General features: G+C 43.4%; 1 protein-coding gene across 1 annotated transcript in view; it reads right to left on the reverse strand.

The window, feature by feature from the left end:
• Positions 1-3,964: 3,964 nt before the first annotated feature.
• COLEC12 (collectin subfamily member 12) overlaps positions 3,965-23,799 on the reverse strand; it is a 186,129-nt gene continuing 166,294 nt past the window's right edge. The window contains exons 6-10 of the mRNA XM_032421205.1: positions 22,584-23,072; positions 21,440-21,576; positions 20,089-20,198; positions 12,611-12,756; positions 3,965-5,423 (exon numbers count right to left, since the gene is read on the reverse strand). Coding sequence (XP_032277096.1) covers positions 5,404-5,423; positions 12,611-12,756; positions 20,089-20,198; positions 21,440-21,576; positions 22,584-23,072 — 902 coding nt within the window. The 3' untranslated portion in view covers positions 3,965-5,403. The remainder of the gene's footprint in view (positions 5,424-12,610; positions 12,757-20,088; positions 20,199-21,439; positions 21,577-22,583; positions 23,073-23,799) is intronic.

Raw genomic sequence — 23,799 nt, forward strand, 5'->3', positions numbered from 1 at the left:
AAGCAAAAATGATTTGAGGCAGATGATTTTTTTCATGCCCTCAGCAAGGTAAGTGCAGTAGAGCCAGCCTCTCCTTATCTGTCATAATCTAAAACTCAGGCCTGGGGAGTGAGTGGAGGACCTCAGTGGACTTGGAGGGCAGTGCTTTTTCCACTGAAAGGACTCTTTCAAATGGACTCGGTTAAAAACTAACAGCTTTCTCCTAGCCAACCCTCAATCTCCTTTTTCTCTCTCCCTTCCATTCTATGTATGTGTGTATGTATGTATGTAGCTAGCCATCTTCCTATCCATCCATCCATCCATCATCTGATTTTTCTAGGCTTTTTGTTTTTCTTTTTTGAGAAATGTCAGGGTCCGTATGAAGGTGCTGGTCACTATTCCTTGTGCCTGTTGATTCAGGACTCTTGGTACATTTCAACTCTGTGAAGCTGTAGACGTAAGGTTGAAATAGGTGAAGTTCTAGCAGAAAATGATCATTGCTTTGCAGAGTGTCTATTAAGGGGCATCTTATAGGACCTGAAATCCAGACTATTATATGAAATGGGTCTCAAACTATACCTTTGGAGAAAAAAACAGCTTCTTTTCACATGGTATTGCTCAAATGGAGGCATAGCAAATAGTTCTTTAGAAATAAGTAATTGTCACCGTCAAAAACAAGGTAATATGAGTGTTATAACACATATGACCGTTGTATATGCTGATTAAGCAAGAGAAAAATGATTACTTTATTCTTTTACTATCTATGAACATCATGATAGAGCTGGGAAACATGGTTGGAGCTGGGAAATATTTGGGGGGCAGAGTTACAGATTTTTTTTTTTTTTTTAAGAAAGAGAGTGAATAGCAGGGAGGGGCAGAAGGAGAGCGCGAGGAGCCCAATGTGGGTCTCAATCCCACAACCCTGAGATCGTGACCTGCACTGAAATCAAGAGTTGGATGCTTAACCAACCAAGCCACCCAGGCAGCCCCAGAATTACAGATTTTTAAGGACATGTTTGCCAGTCCACTGGGGACTCTTGCTTTTCATAAGTTTGAGCAGGAGTTCCCATAGCTTCACACTTCTGTGCCATTCCTCTTGTATCACTTTCCCCTCAGAAAGAGAGGAAGAAGCAGGATCCCCACGGAGCAGGGAGCCCGATGCGGGGCTCGATCCCAGGACCCCAAGATCATGACCTGAGCCGAAGGCAGACGCTTAACTGACTGAGCCACCCAGGTGCCCTAAAGTTCGTTTGCTTAAGCCCGCTTTTCTCTGGACTTTTGCCCAACTGAGCATGCTATGTACTTATTTGAACAAGAATATCTAGGAGGGGAGGAAAAAGGATGAATAGGTGAAGCAAAATCTTTTCAACATCTGCTTTGTGATTTATAAAACAAATACGACACCATGCCATTAAGGGATTCTTCCTCGGAAAATGGAACTATTATACAGAGAAACACCTCAAAAACACTGGAAAGTCTACCTGTACTTGTAAAATTGTTGAGTATAACAGCTAGAAAAGAGATACTTGATCACACTGCCATTTAAGTTTCAAAAGCTCTTCCCAGACTCAGGGCCATACTTTAGGAATAGAATGAATCTGTTTTATCATCTGATTCTTTTCAGTCTATTTTCCATTATGCTGATGGAATAATACGTATAATATACTTACATCCAATATCCTGGATGTATAATAAGCAATTATTAGTAACATGAATTCCTTCATTTCTCCTGCTTGGATTCTCCCACTCTTCAGTGCTTTTGATTTTGTAACTGACTGGCCACATTCACTTTCCTCTCTTCTCAATTCAGTCATTTTTAGGTCTTGCAACTAATCTGTAGATCATCTAACACAGTGAAGGAGTTTGTTTCATCCAGAGCACTTGTGCATAGTGTTTGGCATAGAAAGAGGAATCAGCTCTACTTTCAAGATGCATTTGTTGGGAAAGGAATCAGACAAGAAGTGATACTTGGGCTGAATCTTAAAGAAGGCTCTTTCTAGGTATAAAAGACAAGGAAGGAGTCCAGGTAGAATATGGGGATGAGAAAGAGCCCGGGGCTGAGTGAGTGCAGGTGGCTTGAAAGGCTGTTCTGGTGCATGTGGAGGGAGGGTGGAGTTGCAGCTGGCGGGAAGGCTGGAGGTGTGGGTGGGACCCTGCGATCCTTCGGAAGATGTTAGGCTGGGGATGTGGGGTAGGATGGACTTAGATTTTGAATTAAGATTGAGGAACCTGATCAGATTTGCATTTTTGAAGGCAACTGTGACAGCAATGTGGGCAACAGCAAGTCTTCCAAGTAGCCCCCGTTCCCTTATTTCTAAAGTAGGGAAAGGGGCTCCTGAGTGGCTCAGTCGGTTAAAACTCGGACTCTTGATTTCAGTACAGGTCATGATCTTAGGGTCGTGAGATCAAGCCCCCTGTCGGGCTCCGCGTTCAGCGGGGTGCCTGCTTGAGATTCTCTCTCTCCCTATCCACCTGACCCCACTTGTACGTACTCTCTCTCTCTCAAATAAATAAATAAAATCTTTAAAAAAATGAAGAGGGACAATAGGCTTGCATGAAGATTAGAGGAGATAATGCATGTGAAAATGCCGAACAAATTTAAACTATTATTATTCTTGTGGGACTTCTCTGAGTCACGAATGAGTTAATATGCTTACTTTTTCTTTTCTTTTTTTAAAAGATTTTATTATTTATTTGACAGAGAGAGACACAGCAAGAGAGGGAACACAAGCAGGGGGAGTGGGAGAGGGAGAAGCAGGCTTTCCGCGGAGCAGGGAGCCCGATGTGGGGCTCAATCCCAGGACCCTGGGATCATGACCTGAGCTGAAGGCAGACGCTTAACGACTGAGCCACCCAGGCACCCCAATATGCTTACTTTCTCAAGAAGAAACCAGCTTTGTCATCTGAGGCAAAAAAGACATGTTTGGCATTGTTACCTGATTTATATAGCTTCCTACTTCCTTATAAACATCTGGTTTTTAAAACGGGAGTGGCTATTACCATTTGTTGTCTGCTTTAGCTAAAATTTTAACTCCTACAAATTGGAAGGGTGGTGGGCGAGCTGATGAATATTGATAATAGAGGAGGAGAAGAAAGGGTTTTTTCTTCCTGGTTGTGCATTCATCCTTTCAGGAGCCATTTAGGAAGAAAAACATTTCCTTCTTCTTCCAGCATGTAGCAAATCAGGTGCCTGAAGACCTCATCATAGTTCATTAAATCTCTCCTCCCAAAAGAGCATCAGTTGTGAGTAGGTGAACAGAAGGCTGGTGTATAAATAGCTAAATGTACAGAGAAGCACATGAGGCATCTTATAATGTGCGATACTCATCTGATTTTATTCAGGGTGTTATTAAGAAGGACCCTGGTTCCTAAAGAACATTTAGAACATTTTCAGGGCTCAAGTCTGAATCCTGTCTCACTCCTTGGTGATGGTGTGACCCAGGAAATGATGTCCCCTCTTTGAGACCCTCCCCTTTTCTGTCAGTGGGGAGGGTTGCAAAGCCTGCTTCAGAGGGCTGCTAGGAGGAGGACATGAAATTGTCTGACTCAAGCACTCCGCATAGTGCCCGACAATGACAGCACTGTAAGTTGAAGGCTAGGAGAGGAACAACCAGCTGTGGGAGCTAGCATAGTTCCTTCTCATGGGGTGTCAGACACTTAACTTTAAGTTGCTTCTGGGCACGAATATTAATTGACACTTAAACAGGAAAAGGATAAAAAAGAGGATTGGGTTTTGTCTCTGAGAGGTCTTAAGGGACTGGGTCTCGTCTCTGAAAGGTCTTGAGCCTAAATAAGTACTGGAGTCCAGCCTTTGCCTTGTGTCACAGGGCCCAGATGCCGGTGGGTCCTGCCAACCTGACCAGGCCACATGGACAGGGCAGCAGGGCATAAAGGTGCTGAGCAGATGGCCATTTTGGGCTGCAGAGATGGGAGATGGCATGAATGGTGACCAGGGGTAAGACAACATAATCCACACAGCTGCAGGTGTGAAAGTCAAAGTCTGTCTTTATTCTTTTATCATTTTATTTGGGATAGGTAGCAGCACTGCCTGGGGAGATCCCTGGAAGGGGAGGAGAGGGATTCTGTTGGATGGAAATCTTACCTTTGAGCATCAATTATATCTAATGCCTATTTTCAGCACATTTCATGTTAGACTTTTCAATGGCAAGTCAAGGAGTAGAAGGAGGATGGGCTCAGAGGAAAGGTTCTTTGCAATAGTTCAGTGCAGTGGCCAAAAGTTGACTCTTGCATTTCATCATGCATGTGCCTTGGAGTTATGCTTTTTGGAACGTGACTTAAAAAACACAAACTTTCCAGGTAGCATATAGCTTTCCCCGTCTTTCTTGCATCTCTGCCCTTGGTTGATAAGATGCCATACTTACTTACATACAGTCACTAGCAGCCCTGCTACGGGTCTGATACCATGCACATTCATACTGCAGCCACAAAACAAGGCTTTCTAGGTGCTCTGTCTTTTCCAACAGATACCTTTCCGCCACCCCTAACTCCACCAAAATGAAGTAGAAGCACGTCCTGAGTTGACCACTTCCTCTGGGCCTGGCCAGGCACACAGCAAGAATGTTGGCTGGTGATGGGCTCAGTACACAGCCCACAGGACTGAGCGGTGTATATGCTCAGGCTTGATCTACCCTGGCAAAATCTGCAAGGATGTTTGTAGACATTTCAAGTGATTGACTCCTCTGAGGAAATGCTACATTAAAAAAATATATATATACACACATATATTTAATCATTTTTTAAAATCCACAACAAAAAATTCTTTGCCATTGGGTAGAATTAAATCTGACAAGAAACCCTAGGAGTTTTATTAGTACCATTATTGTTTTCTTTGGCTCCATGTATTATATTGGTAAAATGACAAAAAAAAAAAAAAAGAAGAAAAGGAAAAAATTGTAAAAAGGCAAATATTTTGTACAAAAATACAAAGTTTTAAAAAGCTCTTTAAGTATATCTCATATTATTACTAAAAGTTGGCCTATATATCTGTACGTCTGCGTATTTTTCTTACATTTGGGATTTCAGAAATGGAAGGTACTGTTTACACAGTACAGTTTAAGTTCTTCTTAGAGCTCAACAACCAATGATAGCCTTTTTTCTGATTGGAGCAATCCATACTTTGGAAGATGTGATTTGCATAATTGTGCAGTTACTGGCTGAGAAAATTCTATGTGATTCAGTCCATTTGCATACTGAAAATCAATATATCATACTGGGGGAACATTTTAGTTCTGAAGTCCTTGAGTAAAGGAGGATGGTAAAGATAACCAGCTGTCAATTTTTTCAGGAATTGGTTTTCAGTGCTTTTTTTCCAATCTGGAGAGAAGGTGATACAATCAGAAAGAAGTATCCTTTGTCTTTGAGAACCATCCGGAAATTTGCTCACGTTTATTACATCACAGTCCATTATAATGCAGATGATAGTACTAAAAGAGAGGAAAAATAATGGGTGTTAGTTTTTCTTAAAGAATACCATTAATGTACAATTCAGAAAAAGGAACATGTATTTTTATAGGAAAGATTCCAAAATACATCATTCAATTATTTTTTCAAAGAAATGCCTATAAGGTCATATTCAGATTAACTAAAAGGTAAATTTCTTTTTGAAGATGCCTATTCTGGGCTCAACTCAAATCCCAAATGGCCAAACAAGGCAAACAAATGACAAGTCTGGGTCACTTCTCACCCTCTACTGTAATTTTTCTTTTTTAAAAATTGAGGTATAACTGACATACAACATTATATTAGTTTCCAGTGTACAATATGATTTGATATTTGTATACATTGTGAAATGATCACCACAGTAATTTAGTTAACATCTGTGATCACACATAGTTAGAAAAATAATTTTTTTTCTTATGATAGCTTCTTAAAGTTTTCATTTTAATTCCAGTTAGTTAACATACAGTGTTATATTAGTTTCAGGTGTACAATATAGTGATTCAGCAATTCCTGGTGCTCATCATGACAAGTGCACTCCTTAACCCCCATCTCCTATTTCACCCATTCCCCCAACCTACCTCCTTTCTGGTAATCATCAGTTTGTTCTCTATAGTTAAGAGTCCATTCCTTGGTTTGTCTTTCTCTCTTTCTAGTTGTTAATTTGTTTTGTTTCTTAAATTCCAAATGAGTGTAATCATATGGTATTTGTCTTTCTCTTACTGATTTTGTCTTAGCATAATACTCTCTAGCTCTGGAGATCCATGATATTGCAAATGGCAAGATTTCATTCTTTTTATGACTGAACAGTATTCCATTGTATACTTATAACATCTTCTTTATCTATTCATGTGTCAGTGGAGGCTTGGGTTGCCTTTTCATTTTTTGGATGGTTTCCTTTGCCGTGTAGGAGTTTTTTCGTCTGATGTAGTCCCATTTGTTTATTTTTGCCTTGGTTGCCTTTGCTTTTGGTGTCAGATTTAAAAAATCATCATCAAGACTGATGCCAAGGAGCTTACTGCCTATGTTTTCTTCTAGGGATTTTATGGTTTCAGGTCTTAAATTAAGTCTTTAATCCACTTTAATTTTTGTGTATGGTGTGCACTTCATTATTTTGCAAATGGCTCTAGTCTGCCTAACACTATTCATTGAAGATACTATTCTTTTGCTGTTATATATTCTTGGCTCCTTTGTCAGTTAATTGACCATATTTGTATGGGCTTATTTTTCTGTTCTGTTCCACTGATCTACATGTCTGTTTTAATGCCAATACCATACTGTTTTCATTACTATGCCTTTGTAATATAGTTTGAAATCACAGAGCAAAATGCTTCTAGCTTTTTTATTCTTTCTCAAGATGGCTTTGGCTCTTTGGGGTCTTTTGTGGTTCCATACAAATTTTAGGATTGTTCTATTTCTGTGAAAAATCCCTATGGAATTTTGATAGGGACAGGACTGAATTGCTTTGGCTAGTATGGACATTTTAACAATATCCTTCCAATCCATGAGCATGGAATATTTTTCCATTTATTTATGTCATCTTCAATTTCTTTCATCAATGTCTTGTAAGTTTTCAGTGTATATGTCTTTCACCTCCTTGGTTAATTTATTCCTAGGTGTTCTCTTTGATGCCATTGTAAGTGGAGATGTTTTCTTAATTTTTCTTAGCATTCATTATTAGTGAATAGAAATGTAACAGATTTTGGTATGCTGGTTTTGTATCCTGCAACTTTACTGAATTCATTTACTAGTTCTAACAGGTGTGTGTGTGTGTGTGTGTGTGTGTGTGTGTGTGTGTGTGTGTATGTGTGCAGTCCTTAGGATTTTCTCTATATAAATTCATGTCATTTGCAAAGAGTGACACTTTTACTTCTTCCTAATTTGGATGACTTTATTCCCACCTCCCACCCCCCCACCCCAATTTCTCTGGCTAGGACTTCTAATACCACATTGAACAAAAGTGGCAAGCATGGGCACATCCTTGTCTTGTTTCTGGTCTTAGACAAAAAGCTTTCAGCTTTTCACCACTGAGTATGATGTTAGCTATGGGCTTGTCACATACAACTTTTATTATGTTGAGGCCTCTATATCCACTTTGTTGAGAGTTATTATAAATGGAGGTTGAATTTCATCAAATGCTTTTCTACATCTATTGAGATATTATTTTTATCCTTCATTTTGTTAATGTATCCCATTGATTGATATGTGGATATTGAACCATCCCTGCCTCCTTGAAATAAATCCCACTTACTTATGGTGTATAACCCTTTTAATATATTGTTGAATTCAGTTTGCTAATATTTTGTTGAGGATTTTTACATCTATGTTCATCAGGGATGTTGGCCTGTAATTTTCTTGTAGCATACCTGTCTGGTTTTCGTATCAAGATAATGCTGGCTTTGTAAAATGAGTTTAGAAGCATTTTCTCTTCTATTTTTTGGAAAAGTTTGGGAAGGTTAGTATTAATTCTTCTTTGCATGTTTGGTAGAACTCCCCAGTGAAGCCTTCTGGTCCTGGACTTCTGTTTGTTGGGAGGTTTCTGATTACTGATTCGATCTCCTTACTAGTAATCTGTCTGTTCACATATTCTATTTTCTTTGTTATTCAGTCTTGGTAGGTTTATGTTTCTAGAAATTTATCCATTTTTTCTAGCTTGTCAAATTTGCTGTCAATAATTGTTCATAGTAGTCTCCTATGATCTTTGTATTTCTGTGGTATCAGTTGTAATATCTCTACTTTCATTTCTGATTTTACTTAATTGAGTCTGCTTTTTTTCTTGGTGAGTCTAGCTATAGTTTTGTCGATTTTGTTTATCCTTTTAAAGAACAAGCTCTTATTTTCATTGAGCTTTTATATTGTGTTCTTAGTCGGCATTGCATTCCTTTCTGCTCTCCTTTTTGTTATTTCCTACCTTCTACTAACTTTGGACTTCATTTTCTAGTTCCTTGAGATGTAAACTTAGGTTATTTATCTGAGTTTTTCTTGTTTATGGAGGTGGGCATTTATTGCAATGCACTTTGTCTTACAACTGCTTTCACTGCATCCTGTAAGTTTTGGTATGTTGTATTTCCATTTTCATTTGTCTCAAGGAATTTTTTGATCTCTCTTTTGATTTCTTCTTTGATCCATTGGTTGTTTAGTAGCATGTTGTTTAATCTTCACATATTGGTGAATTTTCCAGTTTTCTTCCTGTAATTGATTTCTAGTTTTATATCACTGTGGTCAGAAAAGATGTTTGATAGGATTTCAGTCTCCTTAAATTTACTGAAACTTGTCTTGTGGCCTAATATATGATCTATCCTGGAGAGTGCTTCATGTACAGTTGAGAATATGTATTGTTGATTTTTGATGGAGTGTTTTGTATATATGTCTGTTAAGTCCATCTGGTCTAATAAATTGCTTAAGGCTGATGTTTCCTCATTGATTTTCTGTCTGGATATCTAGCCATTGATGTAAGTGGGATATAAAGTCCCCTGCTACTGTATTGCTGTCTATTAGGTCTGCTACTATTTGTTTCATATATTTAGGTGCTCCTATATTGGGTTCATAAATATTTACAAATGTTATATCCTCTTGTTGGACTGACTCCTTTATTATTATATAATGCCCTTCTTTGTCTCTTATATAGTCTTTGTTTAAAGTCTATTTTGTCTGATATAAATATAGCTATCCCATCTTTGTTTTGGTTTCTGCTTGCTTGGTATATCTTTTTCCATTCCTTCACTTTCAGTCCGTGTGGATCTTTGTCTAAAGTGAGTCTCTTGTTGGCAGCATACACACAGGTCTTGTTTTCTTATCCATTCAGCTACTCCATGTAGCTGGTTTTGATTGGAGAATTTAATTCATTTAAAGCAACTGTTGGTAGGTGTATACTTACTGTCATTTAAAAAATTGCTTTTTGGTTGTTTTATAGTTCCTCTTTATTCCTTTCTTCTTCTCTTGCTCTCTTCCTTTGTGATTTGATGACTTCCTTTAGTGGTATGCTTAGATTCTTTTATCTTTTGTGTATTAACTGCAGGTTTTGCTTTATTGTTACCATGAAGTTTACATATAACTACTTATATTTATAACTATTTTAACTTGATAACAGCTTAAGTTTACATTCTAAAGCTCTACATTTTGACTCCCACTTCCTACATTTTATGTTTTTGATGTCACATTTCATCTTGTGTATCCTTAATTATTGTAGTTATAGTTATTTTTTATTACTTTTGTCTTTTACCCTTCTACCAGCTTTATAAGTGATTAATCCACCACATTTACTATTTACCCTTACCAGTAAGATTTATACTTTTGTCTGTTTTCTTCTTACTAATTAGCATCTCCCCCCCCCCCCCCCGCCTTTTTTTAGCTTAAAATAGTCCCTTTGACATTTCTTGTAAGGCTGGTTTAGTGGTGATGAACTCCTTTAGCTTTTGATTATCTGGGAAACTCTCTCTCTCCTTCAATTCTGAATGATGAGGCTTATGGGGTTTCCCTTGCAAATACTGTTTTCTTTTCTCTTGTTGCTTTTATTTTTTTTCACGTTTTTACTTAAATTCTAGTTAGCTCACATATATGGTAAAATTGGTTTCAAGTGTAGAATTTAGTGATTCATCACTTATATATAACACCCAGTGCTCATCATGAGTGCCCTCCTTAATACCCATTACCCATTTGGCCCATAAATTCTCATTACTTTTTAACTGTTATGTGTCTTGTTGTAGATATCCTTGGGTTCATCTTATTAGAGGCTCTTTATGCTTCTTGGACCTGGATGTCTGTTTCCTTCCTCAGATTAAGGAAGTTTTCAAGTAAGTGTTCTGCCCTTTTCTCTCTTCTTCTGGGATCCCTATAATGTGCATGTTATTATCCTTGATGATGTCACAGAGCTCCCTTTAACCTACTCTTATTTTTGCTGTTCAGGTTGGCCACTTTCCATTACCCTGTCTTCCAGATTGCTATTCTGTTCTTCTACATCCTCTAATCTCCTATTGATTCCCTCTAGTGTATTCTTTGTTATTGAATTCTTTTGGTCCAACTGGTTCTTTTTATATTTTCTATCTCTTTGTTGAAGTTCTGAGTTCATCCACTCTTTTCTCAAGTGCAGAGAGTACCTTTATGACCATTACCTTGAATCCTTTATCAGTCATATTGCTTATGTCCATTCATTTAGCTCTTTTATTGTGACTTTATCTTGTTCTTTTATTTGGGACTTTTCCCTCTGGCTCCTCATTTTGTCAAACTGTGTTTGTTTCTATGTATTAGGTAGGTCAGCTGCATTTCCTGGTCTTGAAAATAGTGGCCTTATATAAAAGAGGTCCTGTGGTGTGCTATCGTGCAATCCCTCCCCCCCTCCCCCCGAACCAGGTGCTCCAGGAGTGTCCCCTGTGTGGGCTGCATGTGCCCCCCTGTTGTGGCTGAGCTGAGTGCCTTCAGCACAGCCAGATACAATGACCCACTTTGCCTGCTGTGGGTGCACTGGGCAGGGTTTTCTCCCTGTGCTGTTGAGAGGCCTGTCAGCAGCTGCTATGAATTCACTAATGGGTGGGACCAGCAGTCAGGCTAGCTGCCTGCAATGAGCCTTTCTTCCCCAACTGCAGGCCCACCGAAGGGCAGGCTTGTTCCCTGGGCAGCCAGCTAAGAAGCCCAGCTGTAGGAACTGCAGGCACAGTGGTGTGTGGGGTTATGTCCTCACCTCCCCAGGGCAGGAGTCACTTTGGAGTACTGTTGTCCTGGCCAGGGCTGCCTGCCAGGTGCGGCAGGGTAGGAGCTGCTCTGGAAGGATGCTTGCTGAGATGGGTGGGTGGGCTGGTTGTGGGGAGGGAGGTCTGCAGGAGAATGCCAGGGCAGAGCATGGAAGGTAGATGGAGAGTGTTAGCACTGGCTCCCACAAGCCTTGGCTAGCTAGGCTGGGAAAAAGAAGAGAGAGGGTGCCCACCAGCACTGGTGTGGGGTGTAAACTTTTCACTCCTCAGAGAGGAGCTCTGGGTTTTGAGTTCCTTCCTAATTGGGGGCTCACTGTGCCAGGGGGTGGGATTTACGGCAAGACTGTGTCCCAGCCTCTCCTACCCACTTTGATTTTTTTTCCTTGTTTGCCTAATGTGTCGGAGTTGCTTATTCAGGTTTTAAAGGTTTTTTCAGAGCAATTGTTCCATATGTAGCTGTAGACTTGGTGTGTCCGTGGGACATGCCATTTTGAATCGGGAGCTGTAATTTCTTGTTTAGGTATTTGTAGTTGCCCCTGCAACTGATCAGGCTGAGAGTTCCTTATGGGTCTCAAGACCCCTAGCACGTGGGCCAGTGCCTGGAGTCAGTAAATGTCTGTTGGATGGAGGTATGGATAATTTGTGCCCCAGCTACTAGCAACAATAGTTTGAGCAAAATGTAGTTGAGGTTTTTTTGTTTGCTGCCACCATTTTTATAAAGGTGTTATGAGATATAATTCACATATAAAATTCACCCACCTGAAGTATACAATTCAGTGGCTTTCCGTATATTCACAAATTTGTACAATTTAGAAGTATCTAATTTTAGAACATTTCATCACCTCCAGAAGAAATCCATACTTATTAGGATTCACTCCACATTTCCTCCTCCTCCCACCATAAATGTTTAAATCTAGTTCTGATGAAGAAAACAAAGATGTCCCATTCTGAAAAGGGTCATGTGTTAAGTGAAGCTTTAGATTAGGATCTTTTGAAGTAAAAAGTAGATATATCCCAAAGCCTCTTTGGCTTCTAAGCTTTTCAGGGGTATAGACTATCTCCCTCCATTATCTAGCATAGCACCTGGCCCATACTAGATGCTCAATAAATACATGTGGAATTGAATGGTTGGCCACCTAAATTGTCTGTGTATGGAACTCTATAAAAAAGACATAACACTGGTACTGAATTTATTAACTGACAATATTACAAGATAATGACCAAAACAGTTAGTCTAATATTTACTTCCTATACCTTAGGCACATTTATTAACTTACTTATTTAAGCTCTCACGAGGATACTGTTACTATTTCCTATGAAGAGGATACTGTTCCCTGAGGTTAACAACCTCCCCCCCAATAAGTGGCAGAACCAAGACTAGAACCCAATTGCAGAGCCTGCATTCAGAGCCCTTATGCTCCTCACATCTCACGCTTTAACAGGATATAAGCTCTGCAGCCCACCCTCAGATCTCCTCTCCTGCTTACCTGTCTCTCTGTCCTTTTCGCAAATGAAGTTATTGACATCTTCACACTGGAAGTCATTCCACTGTCCAGCATAAATCAGCCCGGCACAGTCTTCTCCTGGCCCGTGGCCATGGCCCCAGTTATCTGGCTGTCCAGCTTTCCAATTTCTTTTAATAAAACAGAAATTGAGTGTTATTTGCAAGTCCTGCAAAGTTTTCTTTACCCAAGAGTAGCAGAGAAATGTAAAAAACAAAACTGCAGCATGTCATTTGGCCTGGAATGAAAATGCACTGTTTAAAAAGCTGTTCTTTCTCTGACTGACTTCTTATTCAGAATAAAAAGCAGCTGTTTTGCAGAGTACTGTGTAATGCAGCATCTCCCTGCAGGCTTGTTATCTTTGCCACAATGAAATCAACTCACTGAGCTGCTTCATCACAATGCTGAGGGAGTAAATCCTTCTGGCAACACAGTTAGATGAGTAACTTTCCAGTGTTTACTAGAATGCTGACTTCTGGGCATGTGTGTAAATGTTTGTGTGTGAATAGATATGCACTCGGAGGACACGATACACACACATACACACACTCTCTCACTCTCAGTGAGAACCCAGAGGGATCCTTGCACATTTTGACACCTTGCCTGTGACAAGTCAGAGCGTCAGGCAGAGAAAGTGAGGGACTGCTGATACACGTTTACGAGAATTTACAATCACCAGCCCTGGGTTATGGTAGTCTGGCTAAGTTGTAGAGAGTTGATTGCTTTAGAAAGAAATAGTAATTTAATCTTACTGAAAATGACTCCTACATTTCCCTGCCTTTTTTTGGGAGGGAAATTCTCAAAAACAAGTCTTCTTCAGGATGAGTTCACCTGGGGCTTAACTTGGATGCCAGAGCTCAAAACACCACTTTGCCAGTTTGCTATTCTTGATTCTATTTCTATGCAATAAATTAGACGTGCTTCTAGGACTCAGAACGTGAAAGCTGAATTTTCTCTAAGAAGCAGGTTTTTGCATAAAAGCTTGTGGTTACTGCCTGAAAAGACAAGCTTGCCTCGTGTGGAGGGTCTGAAAAAACGTGCAGCAGAAGGCTCTTCCCATAAATGACTCATTACCCTGTCAGCCACAGCGTGTCCCTAGGGTCACCAGAGGATACAGCCCCTATTGTCCTATATTTTTTGACAGGAGTATCAGTACGACCAGAGGGCAGTGGGAAAGGACGTGTGAAATTCACAGTTAAAGGGTGAGGAGATGAGGTAGAATTGCCTCCCCCACTCTAAATATATGTTGGGATTTTTAAAAAATGAAAAGTGACCTCACTTAAATAAATCTAGTGACAAATAGATAATTTAGATGACATCATCAACTGAAGAGGGTGAAAATGGGATGATACTTAGGAGGGAGCGTTAGAAATATTCATTCACGCATTCACTCAACAGATATCCACAGAGCACCTACTACGTGCCAGGGATGATGGCACATGATGGTAACACAGCAGTGTGGAGAGAAGACGGAATTCCAGCCCTCACGGAACTTAACATAACAGGCAAGAAACAAGTGCATTAAAAATCTCAGACTGCCACGGTGACACTAGAGAGAAATGAGGTTGGAGGGGAAAACAGTTTACTTTCAGGGCTGCCTTTCTGTGTGTATTTCCATCCACCTTGTAGGACGCCTTCGGCAATGTCAACAATGCCTGAGCAGTTGGATACTGCTGATGTAGGTTTGGTTAATTTCTGCCAGCATTGCGAGGGGGTTCGATTCCAATTTTGTTTACAGAATTTGAGATCTGTGATTCCTGAATGTATAATCATGGGACATTTGATAGTCTTTATCTCAGTTTACTGGGAAGTTGTATAAATAGGACTTTGGATAGAAGACCTGCTTAGTATTTTTCCCTTGCATTTTCTTCCATTTAAGTAGAGAAATGGAATTTAGAGACTAGACCAAAAGATAACTGACTGATAAGAAAGGAGATAACCTTTATCACCATTCTCCATTATTTTTCCAAGCCATTGGAATTCTTTGCATGTGGTGATCAAGGTTTTCCTGTGGGACAAGAACTAGGATGCAGTCCTGTGGCTGCGAGTGAGTGACTGAGGGGACGCTGGCATGGGTGGGCAGAGGAGGAGCCTGAAGCCAGGCTGCAGGGGGCACTTCGTCTTGCAGCCTAAGTACTCAGTCTCTTTGGAAAAGCCAAAATCACATGTGAGTGATTTGTAGCAAGTACCCTGAGTCTGCATGCTTGCAATGCAACGGAACAGAACATATCAGATAAACAGAGTGTATATATTTTAGAGAAGAATTTCAGCTTAAATCGTGCCTTAACCTCCTTTACAAGAAGGTTCTGGAAAGAAGATGGCTGAAGCCTGGGCCCCAAATCCCTGAATCCCATATTGTAATAGACATATCACAGAAGTGGTTGGATAGCAACACACATACGTACTTGGGCAGCATACTCAATCAGTACACGAGGGACCTGGGAAGCACTTGGATTCACTGCTCCAGTCAGCTGGAAACATACAAGCACATCAGCTAGTGGGTGTGAACCTCCCCACTGAGGATTTTGGTTTCTCCTAATGGCAGCAGAGCACAAACTCTCAATCTTGGGAATCGCGCCTTCCAACCTCACGACTTAGTACTTTCTCATCAACCACAAGATTGACTGAGGCTTCATGGCCAAGCAACTTCTGCTGGTAAAAGCCTGGCCTCAAAACAGGAAAATCTTCGTTGTGAGAAGTGTTACTTTGCTGTAGAATTTTCTCCCGATACCAGGGTCTGTAAAGATTTCTCGCTGGTGGCTGAAGCCAGCGCCACTCTGCTAGAAACACGCAGCATAGACCAGAGTGAGTTTTTAGTAAATTAGATGACTCTGAAGGTTCCCTTCTGGTGGCCATCATTCTATGGCTCTCTAGTCTAAAAAATACAACATGTAATATTATACGGAGTGGTCTGCATGGACAGAGAGGCAACCCAGTGCAGAGATTGGAGTGTTACTCATCACTTGACAGGATACTTCCACCAAATGATGTCCTGTGCAGGCGACTAAGAAGTGGACAAGAGGAACAGAGGAGCTTCAAGTGTGTTTTGGGAAACCCTCTGGAAGATGATCACATTTCTGCTGATCTAAGCTGGGCAACTGCAGGCAGGGTGGACAGGAAAGGCCTCACAAGGCTGCCTTACAGTTGTGCTCTGAGCCGAGCCGGTGGGCAGAATCTACGTCCCACTTGGGACAGACTCCCCCCTCCTCCCGGGCAGCCTCCGTGAACAGGGACGACTCTGCCAAACATACTTGCATCTATTCCATCAGGAGCAGAAGGCTCAGCTGTGATGTGCTCCTGGTTTCACCAATCCTCTCTTTCATTTGTCTGTTTTCTATGTCATTGCTTTCAGGTCATTATTATTTCCTTCCTTCTACTTGTTTTGGGATTAATTTGCTCCTCTTCTACCCATACAAGGTGGAAGCTGAGATCGTGGATTTTCAACTTAAAAACTTCTTTTTTCCCCAAACATAAGCACTTTAAAGGAGTCTAAACACTGTTTTAGCTGCATCCCACAAATTTTGATATGTTGTGTTTTCCTTTTCTTTGAAACATTTGCAGACTTCCTTTCTGATGTCTTCTTTGATCCATGGATTATTTAGATGTGTATCCTTTAATTTCCACATATTTGGCAATTTTGCAGGTATCTTTTTGTTATTGATTTCTTTTTTTTTTTAATGTTTTATTTATTTATTCATGAGAGTCAGAGAGAGAGAGAGGCAGAGGCAGAGGGAGAAGCAGGCTCCCCGCCTAGCAGGGAGCCCGATGCGGGACTCGATCCCAGGACCCTGGGATCATGACCTGAGCCGAAGGCAGACGCTTAACCATCTGAGCCACCCAGGCGCCCCTTGTTATTGATTTCTAATTTAATTTTGTTTTGGTCAAAGAACTATATATGGTATACTCTATATAATTTCAGTTCTTTTTAAATTCACTGAGACTTGTTTGATGGCCCAGCATATTGTTTATCTTGGTGAATGTACTGAATGTACTTGAAAAGAGTGTACTCATAGCCGTTGAGTGAAACAGTCCATAAACATCAATTAAGTCAAGTTAGTTGATAGTGTTTACCATATCCCTATTGTTTTTGCTACTTGTTTTGTCAACTACTGTGAGGAGAATGTTGAGCTCTCCCTGAAGCCCTGCCTCTCTGCCGTGTCCACATCTTAGGGTTGGTATGTCTGTCTTCCTGATTGTGACATGGTCTTGGAAATCAGACTTTTTTTTTTTTTCTTTTTACATGAGTAGGAGAACAACAATGTCTCACGCATATTGCTGCCCCTACACTCTAGAAAAGATCCTCTGGGCCAGCACAGATGCTGGCTCACAGTGGACCCTCCAGGATAATTCAGTGAATGTGGACACAGGACTGTGGGCTACTGGATCCCAATCTCCAGTCCAGGGTCTGATGCTGGCCAGGAAAGAAGTTTTCACAGATCTGTGGTGAAATGAGAAAAAATAAAGACAACTGTGTGTGTGTGCGAGTGTGCGCGAGGGCGGGTGTGTTAGAGGAGAAGGGTAAAAGGACAGCTGGGAGACTCGACTGATGCTTCTACAGCCTGGACCAGGCACAAGGAAGTGCCAGAAGCACAGAGGAGGAGGGTGAAGGTGAGTCTGGGCAGACGGAGAAGTCTTTGGGGAGACAGACTGGTGAGAGACCCCTAAGAGCCTGCAGCCCAGACCCCATCCCCAGGCCATGGTGGAGAATCTTCTTCTTCTTCACAACCCTGGTGTGGGATCTGAGTGAGATACTGTGTGTGGCATCTCAGTCAGGACATGGTAAAATACCTCAGTGCCAGGGAGTGTGATTCTGCAGTGACTGACTGGTGGGAAGACAGTTACAATTATGACAAGATAGTGATACTAATACTGGTACGAGTGGGTGACCTTTCTTGAGCACTTCCCATGGGCCACACACTGTCCTAAACGCTTTATATACATAATCCCATTCTGTTTTCACCACACTGACGTGGGCCCTTCTGTAAGACTTGTTGCTAGACGAGGACATGAGATCTCGCGTGCTTGAGTAGCTGGCAGCTACGAAGGCCACGGCCAAGCCTGGAACCCAGACCTCACTGCACTGGCTCCTTCTCTAGTTTGAGCAGTGTTTATTATTCTGTGTCAAGTTAAATTAGCCTTTCGTCCTTGAGACCTCATAATACGTCTGCCTAATTTATTCTTGCCTTTAAAACTTGATCCTGGGGACTTGTCAAGTGTATGTGTTCCTTTGGGTGGGCAACGAGAGGCACAGTGGTGCTGTGGTTAGGGTGCAGAAGCCGAGGCTCCTGTGCGGCTCCAGGGTGGCCGTGGCTGGGGACGGAGTTCCCGGGAAGGGGTCTGGTGAGCTTCTCCGGTCCCAGGTGCTGACACGGGTGGTCTCCTCCCAAGTCACCCAGCTCTTGCTAGAGCCCAGGGAAGAGGAGCAAAGTGCCGCTTTGGGGCAGCTGGTGAAGACTGCAGCGTGCCAGCTCAATCCCTCCTATATGGGCCAGTCCACTTTCTTCTTGGAGGAAGGCTTCCAGCTGAATTTCTTAGTGAGTCTACCCTAGAACTTTTTTGCACTTAGGGCTGTGAGGAAAGTGGAGGCTCGCCTACCCTCAACTGCCTTAAAAAAAAAAAAAAAAAGATCCTGGCAATCTTGTCTAAGACAAGCTTTATCTTTGTCCTTTAGTAACTTCTGCCTTCCATCTCTACTGCCGACCCTCCCAACTGTTTTAAGTCTCCTGAGGAATATCTCTGCCATGCTGGGTGCTCTCCTTGGGCTGTCAGCCAACCCCCTGAGTGCCAGGGTGTAGTAGAGCTTCCTCTCCCCACAGACAGGTGCAGAGGGAGCAGACAGGACATCTGTTGGCCCAGCAGGCAGATGGCCATTGGCCCTGGGGGCACCGTGAGTCTCAGCTTCGGAGCAGACCTAAAACCTGCCAATGTTCCATCTTGCTGTTTGGCCATTGTTTTGTAAAGAAATGGCCTTATTCTGGTTTCTGCCTATACCCTCTAATCTTGCTTGTCATGTGGAAGATCTGTCTACCTGTGCCCAGGCACACGCACACAGAAACATTTTTTTTTAAGATTTATTTATTTTTTACAGGTGCCTGCGTGGCTCAGTCAGTTAAGCGTCTGCCTTCAGCTCAGCTCATGGTCCCAGGGTCTACGGATGGAGCCCTGCGGCGGGCTCCCCACTCAGCGAGGAGTCTGCTTCTCCCTCTCTCCCTACTCCCCTATGCTTTCTCTCTCTCAAAGAAATTAAAAAAAAATAATAATTTTTTAGAGAGAGCGTGCACGAGTGGGGGGGGGGGGGCAGAGGGAGAAAGAGAATCTCAAGAATCTCTCCGCTGAGTGCAGAGCCTGACTTGGGGCTTGATCTCACCACCCTGAGATCATGACCTGAGCTGAAATCTCAAGAGTCGGATGCTTAACTGACCGAGCCAACCAGGTGCCCCCACAGAAACATTTTAAAAACTCTCACGGGCTTCTCCACCACCTCTGGCCCTTGCTTCCCCTCCTTGACTGCTACCGGCCCTGCCTCAATACCCCCGACACTGTCTTAGCCCTGAAACCCCTCACTGTCTCCTCCCCGGGCGCCATGATCATGGCTGTCTCCATACCGTGACAGCCTCATGCCTGCTTGAGCCTCTGCAGGGTCTGCCTTCTCTTCTCCAGCAAAGGAAAGGCTGGTTATTCAGAGGTGAGTTTTCATAAATTCTGCTCCATGTGGTGCAGTTTGTTGCATATTTTCACATTCATTAGAGGCAAAGTAGGAGTTGGAAGAAGTGAAATTCAAATTGGTACAATTCAGCCCATCTTCTGACCCTGGGGTAGTATTAAGGAAGGAGTTGACAAGACAGCCCCAGGGGTTGAATGAGGGGCCCAGAAGTCTCCATGAGCCTGGGAGCCTGAGCAGGTATTGAAAAGGGTTTCCATTCTTTGTTGCTGCCTTTATAGAACTCAGGTCACACCAGACTTACAAGGACTTTTCAAACACTTAGGGGATGATGATATCCCCCCCACACCACACCTTTGTTCCTGGTGCACCTGTTATTAACTTGTAGTTCCTAATCACACCCTGGCCAGAAGCCTAGCTGGGGTCAGGGCCACTGAGGTGTTATCTTGAAGGGAGCTCCTGGCTCTTGAACAGGGGCGAGCTCTCATCGTGCCTGAAGTAGTCTTATCCTTCACAGCAGCATTTAAAGAGAACACCTCACCTCAAGTACCATACTGTCAGATGTTATGAGTCTCTGATTTTTTTTTCCATAGAAATGAAAAAAATTCACACCATGAAAAGAAAAAAAAAAACAACCCTAGTTTATAGCATATTGATTCTCAACCACACATGGAAATACCCAACTAGTAGCAGAAACCTCAATGTGAGGGGTATCTAGGACACAGGGTGGTTAAAGAAGAGATTGCAAGGGGTCAGGCAAGGGGTGAAAAACAGAACAGCCTGGAAGGTTCTGAACACTCACTTATACTCTGGAGACGTCCCGTCCAGCCACTTCCATTCATTTTCATGCTCTGCGTCTGTGAGGCCGATCCAGTGGCTATCTCTCCCTACCATTTGCTTCTTTATCCATTGCTGAAAGATAAATCCGTGACAGTGTGGTATTACCTGGGGGGGGGGGGGGGGGAACAGATATCTAGAGGAATTCCCCCTTCCCCTGAAACATATGGGGGGAAAGAAAGGACATTTAAAAGAGAATGTGTGTTAGAGTATGTACATGCTTCTGCTCTTTTTTTTACTGCACCTGTTTTGTTTTGCAGTGTTTTGGGGCTTCGACACGTTTTCCTTCTATAAGTTTGTAAGTGATATTTAAGGGATGCTCTTCCTCTTCTAGACCACCCAGACAACTTAATGAATTCCACCAGGCTCCATCCCTTTCTGTCACCCGTCGCCCCCGTGTTCTGGTAATACTGACAGCCCGGGCATCATCGAGCTCTTCCTCTGGCCAGCTCCCATGTCCAACGTGCCACAAGCAACCTGTCTGTAAGCCTTCAGCAACTACGGCAGTTAAGTGGCTGAGCTGAGACTGGACCCAAGTCTACCGATTCTAAAGCCCGGGCACCTGCACCTGGCCATCCCCAGTCAGTTACTGCAGGAAACCTCTGTTTCCAAGGCCGCATCTGCTGAAGATACTTAGGGAAAAGGAAGGAGGTTTCTGGAACCGTGTGGCACCAAAGAGCACTAGCATTATTGTTAGAGGGACCTCCGTTTCAGTCTCAGCTCTGCATTTACTTGTCATCCTATGAATAAAGCCATGAAACCTTGTGGGGCCTCAGTTTTCTTATCTGTAAATGGGGGATAATAATACCCATGGGTTCTGGGGTTGCTGTGAGGGGTAAAGGAGAAAGAAGTGCCTCATACAGTGCCTGGCCCATAGGAGGGGCCTAGGGAGTGGTCACCAGTGTGATCATGTGTGAGCTCTGCCCCGTGGTCTTCTCCACTGCTGAGGCCACCCATCTGGTCCCTAGCACCCACCCCTACAGTGCTCATGCCCCTTGGCTTCTCTCTCCACACGTGTTTGGTGCCAGCCAGCAGACTTCTCTTCCACATTACAGCTCTTTCAACAGCCACCGGGAGGAGCCACCCATCTCCAGGCTTAATAAAGTAGTATCTTCCAGCTGGAAGCAAGAGGACATAATTCCCGTGCCATGAATGCTTCTTGTCACTGAATAAGGCCCAAATCTCCATAATGCGGCCTTCTGTGTTTATGTGACTTATGGATTTTTGATATCTTTGAATCTCCAGTTAAGCATGCAATTTCCAGATGTAAACGATCCTTAAATTATAGTTTTTCTCCAAGCATGCTGCAAACATACCTGTTCCTCTCTTGTGTTTATGAAAACGAGATGTGAAGACTTGTCTTCACAGAAGAGTTTCGCATCCTCAAAAATTTCTTTCTCAACCGAAAAATAGTAGCATTTATCCGTGAAGTTCTTCCAATGAGGTGGGCAGCCTAGGAATGCAAACGTTTAAAATATTAATTAAGAAAACGAACACACACACAAAGCACTACGCCTTTCTTCAGTTATGTTTACGAGGCCATGGCTTTGGCCTTGCTTCTCTCCAAGGCCAGGAGCAGTTCCTGCGTCCGTGTGTGAGCCCACAAGTGGCTGAGACAGCCATGCTGGGAGTAAAGACTAGTGGGGGGGGGGGGCGCGACAGGCTGCAGAGCACACAGTAGTTAAAACTACAGAGCCTGGAAAATTATTGACGCTGGGTCTTAGTTCCTCTGCATCTGGATTAGTCTTTACAATGACAGAAATAACAGGAACAACAACAAAAGGCTGAGCAGACACAGATGCGCCACATCAGTCTGGAGTCATATGGAGCCCATCCATAAATAGATGGGAGAACCCAGAACCCAAACTGGGCTTGTGGAAAAATGAAGATGACGAGAGTCGTGCTTAAGGAAATCGAGTGGAACTGGGTGTGATTCAAAGGAGAGAAAAAACAGGCTTGGTTGCTAACCAGACATTGAGGGTTTTGCCAAATTATCAAAATTTAGGAATCGAATTTCATAATTATAAAAAAGCCAGAAGCACCAGAACACCCTCTCAAAACTATGCAATCTGGGCTTTAGTAACAGAAAGTTCCATCTACACGGTTACTGAGGGCGTCTATCCCCAAGGTGAAGGGCATAAAATGAGAACAAGATTGGCTGGGGGCAGCCGGCCTCAGACTTGCATGAAGGAAATGTCTGGGGATGCATTTGTCCCCGAGAGCCTGACTCTGCTACATAAACGTGTGTGAGGGATGGTGCTGAGAGAGAAACACATGTGCTGAGGGACGCCGCCTGGCTCAGAGGCCTGTGAGAACATCAGGGGCCATGTGCCTGCCCACACGGTGCCTTCAAAGCCAAGTAAAGCGGGGTGTGGGGGCACATGGGGCTGCATGCGGCAGGCCGGCCACAAGTGCACACGGCGCCCCTGACCCCGGGTGTGAGGGAAGTCTCAGACTTACCATTGGCCTCAGGTGCGGAGGTTGGCTCGTTCTGCAGGGCTAGGGGCATCGCTGCCCCTGATGGGCCTGGGGGGCCGGGGGGGCCCTTTGGGCCTGGCATGCCTGGCACCCCAGGCAAGCCTGGCAGCCCCCGTGGTCCAGGCACCCCTGGCTCTCCCACGGTGCCCTGCAGTCCCTGGAAGCCAGGAGGGCCCTGAGGGCCAGGGAGTCCGTCCTTGCCCGGTGGGCCGGGGGGGCCTGGGTCCCCACTGGGGCCCTGAGGGCCGGGCTTCCCGGGGGATCCACGGGAGCCCTTGGGGCCCTGCAAGCCTTTGGAGCCTTTGCCGCCACGCTCTCCAGGGGGGCCAATGGGCCCAATTGGGCCCCTCTCACCGGCGGGGCCAGGTGGACCAGGCTCCCCCTTCTCTCCTTTCTGTCCTTTGTTGCCAGTGGGACCAGGGGGTCCCTGTTGTCCTCTGTCACCTTTTGGACCCCTGGGTCCAGGAGGACCTAAAATATAAAAAAATATAAATGGCATGAACATGAGATCCATAGTGAGTGGTAGTGAAGAATTTATCTTCTTATAAACTCTCCAACTAAAAAAATCTAGACGTCCAAAATATATACATTAAGGAGCGCTGCCTGTTTCACCATACTATTTTGAGGGTATTTTTTTTTTAAAACAAAAGGTTTCTTCACTAAGCTCACCCTTTCCGCTCCAAGCATTTAGAATATATCTTAATGGCACGCAGCGCTCTGGTATCTCGACGGATGTTTTCAGGGGAGGGACGTCTTCACACAGTGACTCACACCATGAACTTGGGCTCCCTTAGTTGTCTGGGACTGTCCTGTCACCAGCAGAAAAACCGTGCAGACTGGGATGGCGGATTCCCTCCTCCTGGTTTCCTTTTCTTTTCATGAGTTTAACAAATTTTTATTAACAACCTGTTATATGCCGAGCACTGTGCAAGGTGCTGGGGGATAAAAAGTTGAATGAAAAAGGCCATCAAATGTTGAGAGGCGCCTTCCTGCTAATTCCCTCACCACACCAAGGCCAGTCTCTTCTCTGTCACATCACCCCCGGCCCTCCTGTCTCCTCCACCGACCATGCTGTGGGGATGCAGCTGTCCTTGGGGCTGGGCCTCCCTCACCTGTGGACCAGCTCAGAGGGTCTTGGTGGGAAAGGGCTTGACGGGCTGGGCTGAGAAGAGTGTCCTCTTCCCCAGCTTGTTAGTCT

The sequence above is a fragment of the Phoca vitulina genome, unplaced genomic scaffold (genome assembly GCF_004348235.1).
Source record: "Phoca vitulina isolate PV1807 unplaced genomic scaffold, GSC_HSeal_1.0 scaffold24, whole genome shotgun sequence".
NCBI classification, from domain to species: Eukaryota; Metazoa; Chordata; class Mammalia; order Carnivora; family Phocidae; genus Phoca; species Phoca vitulina.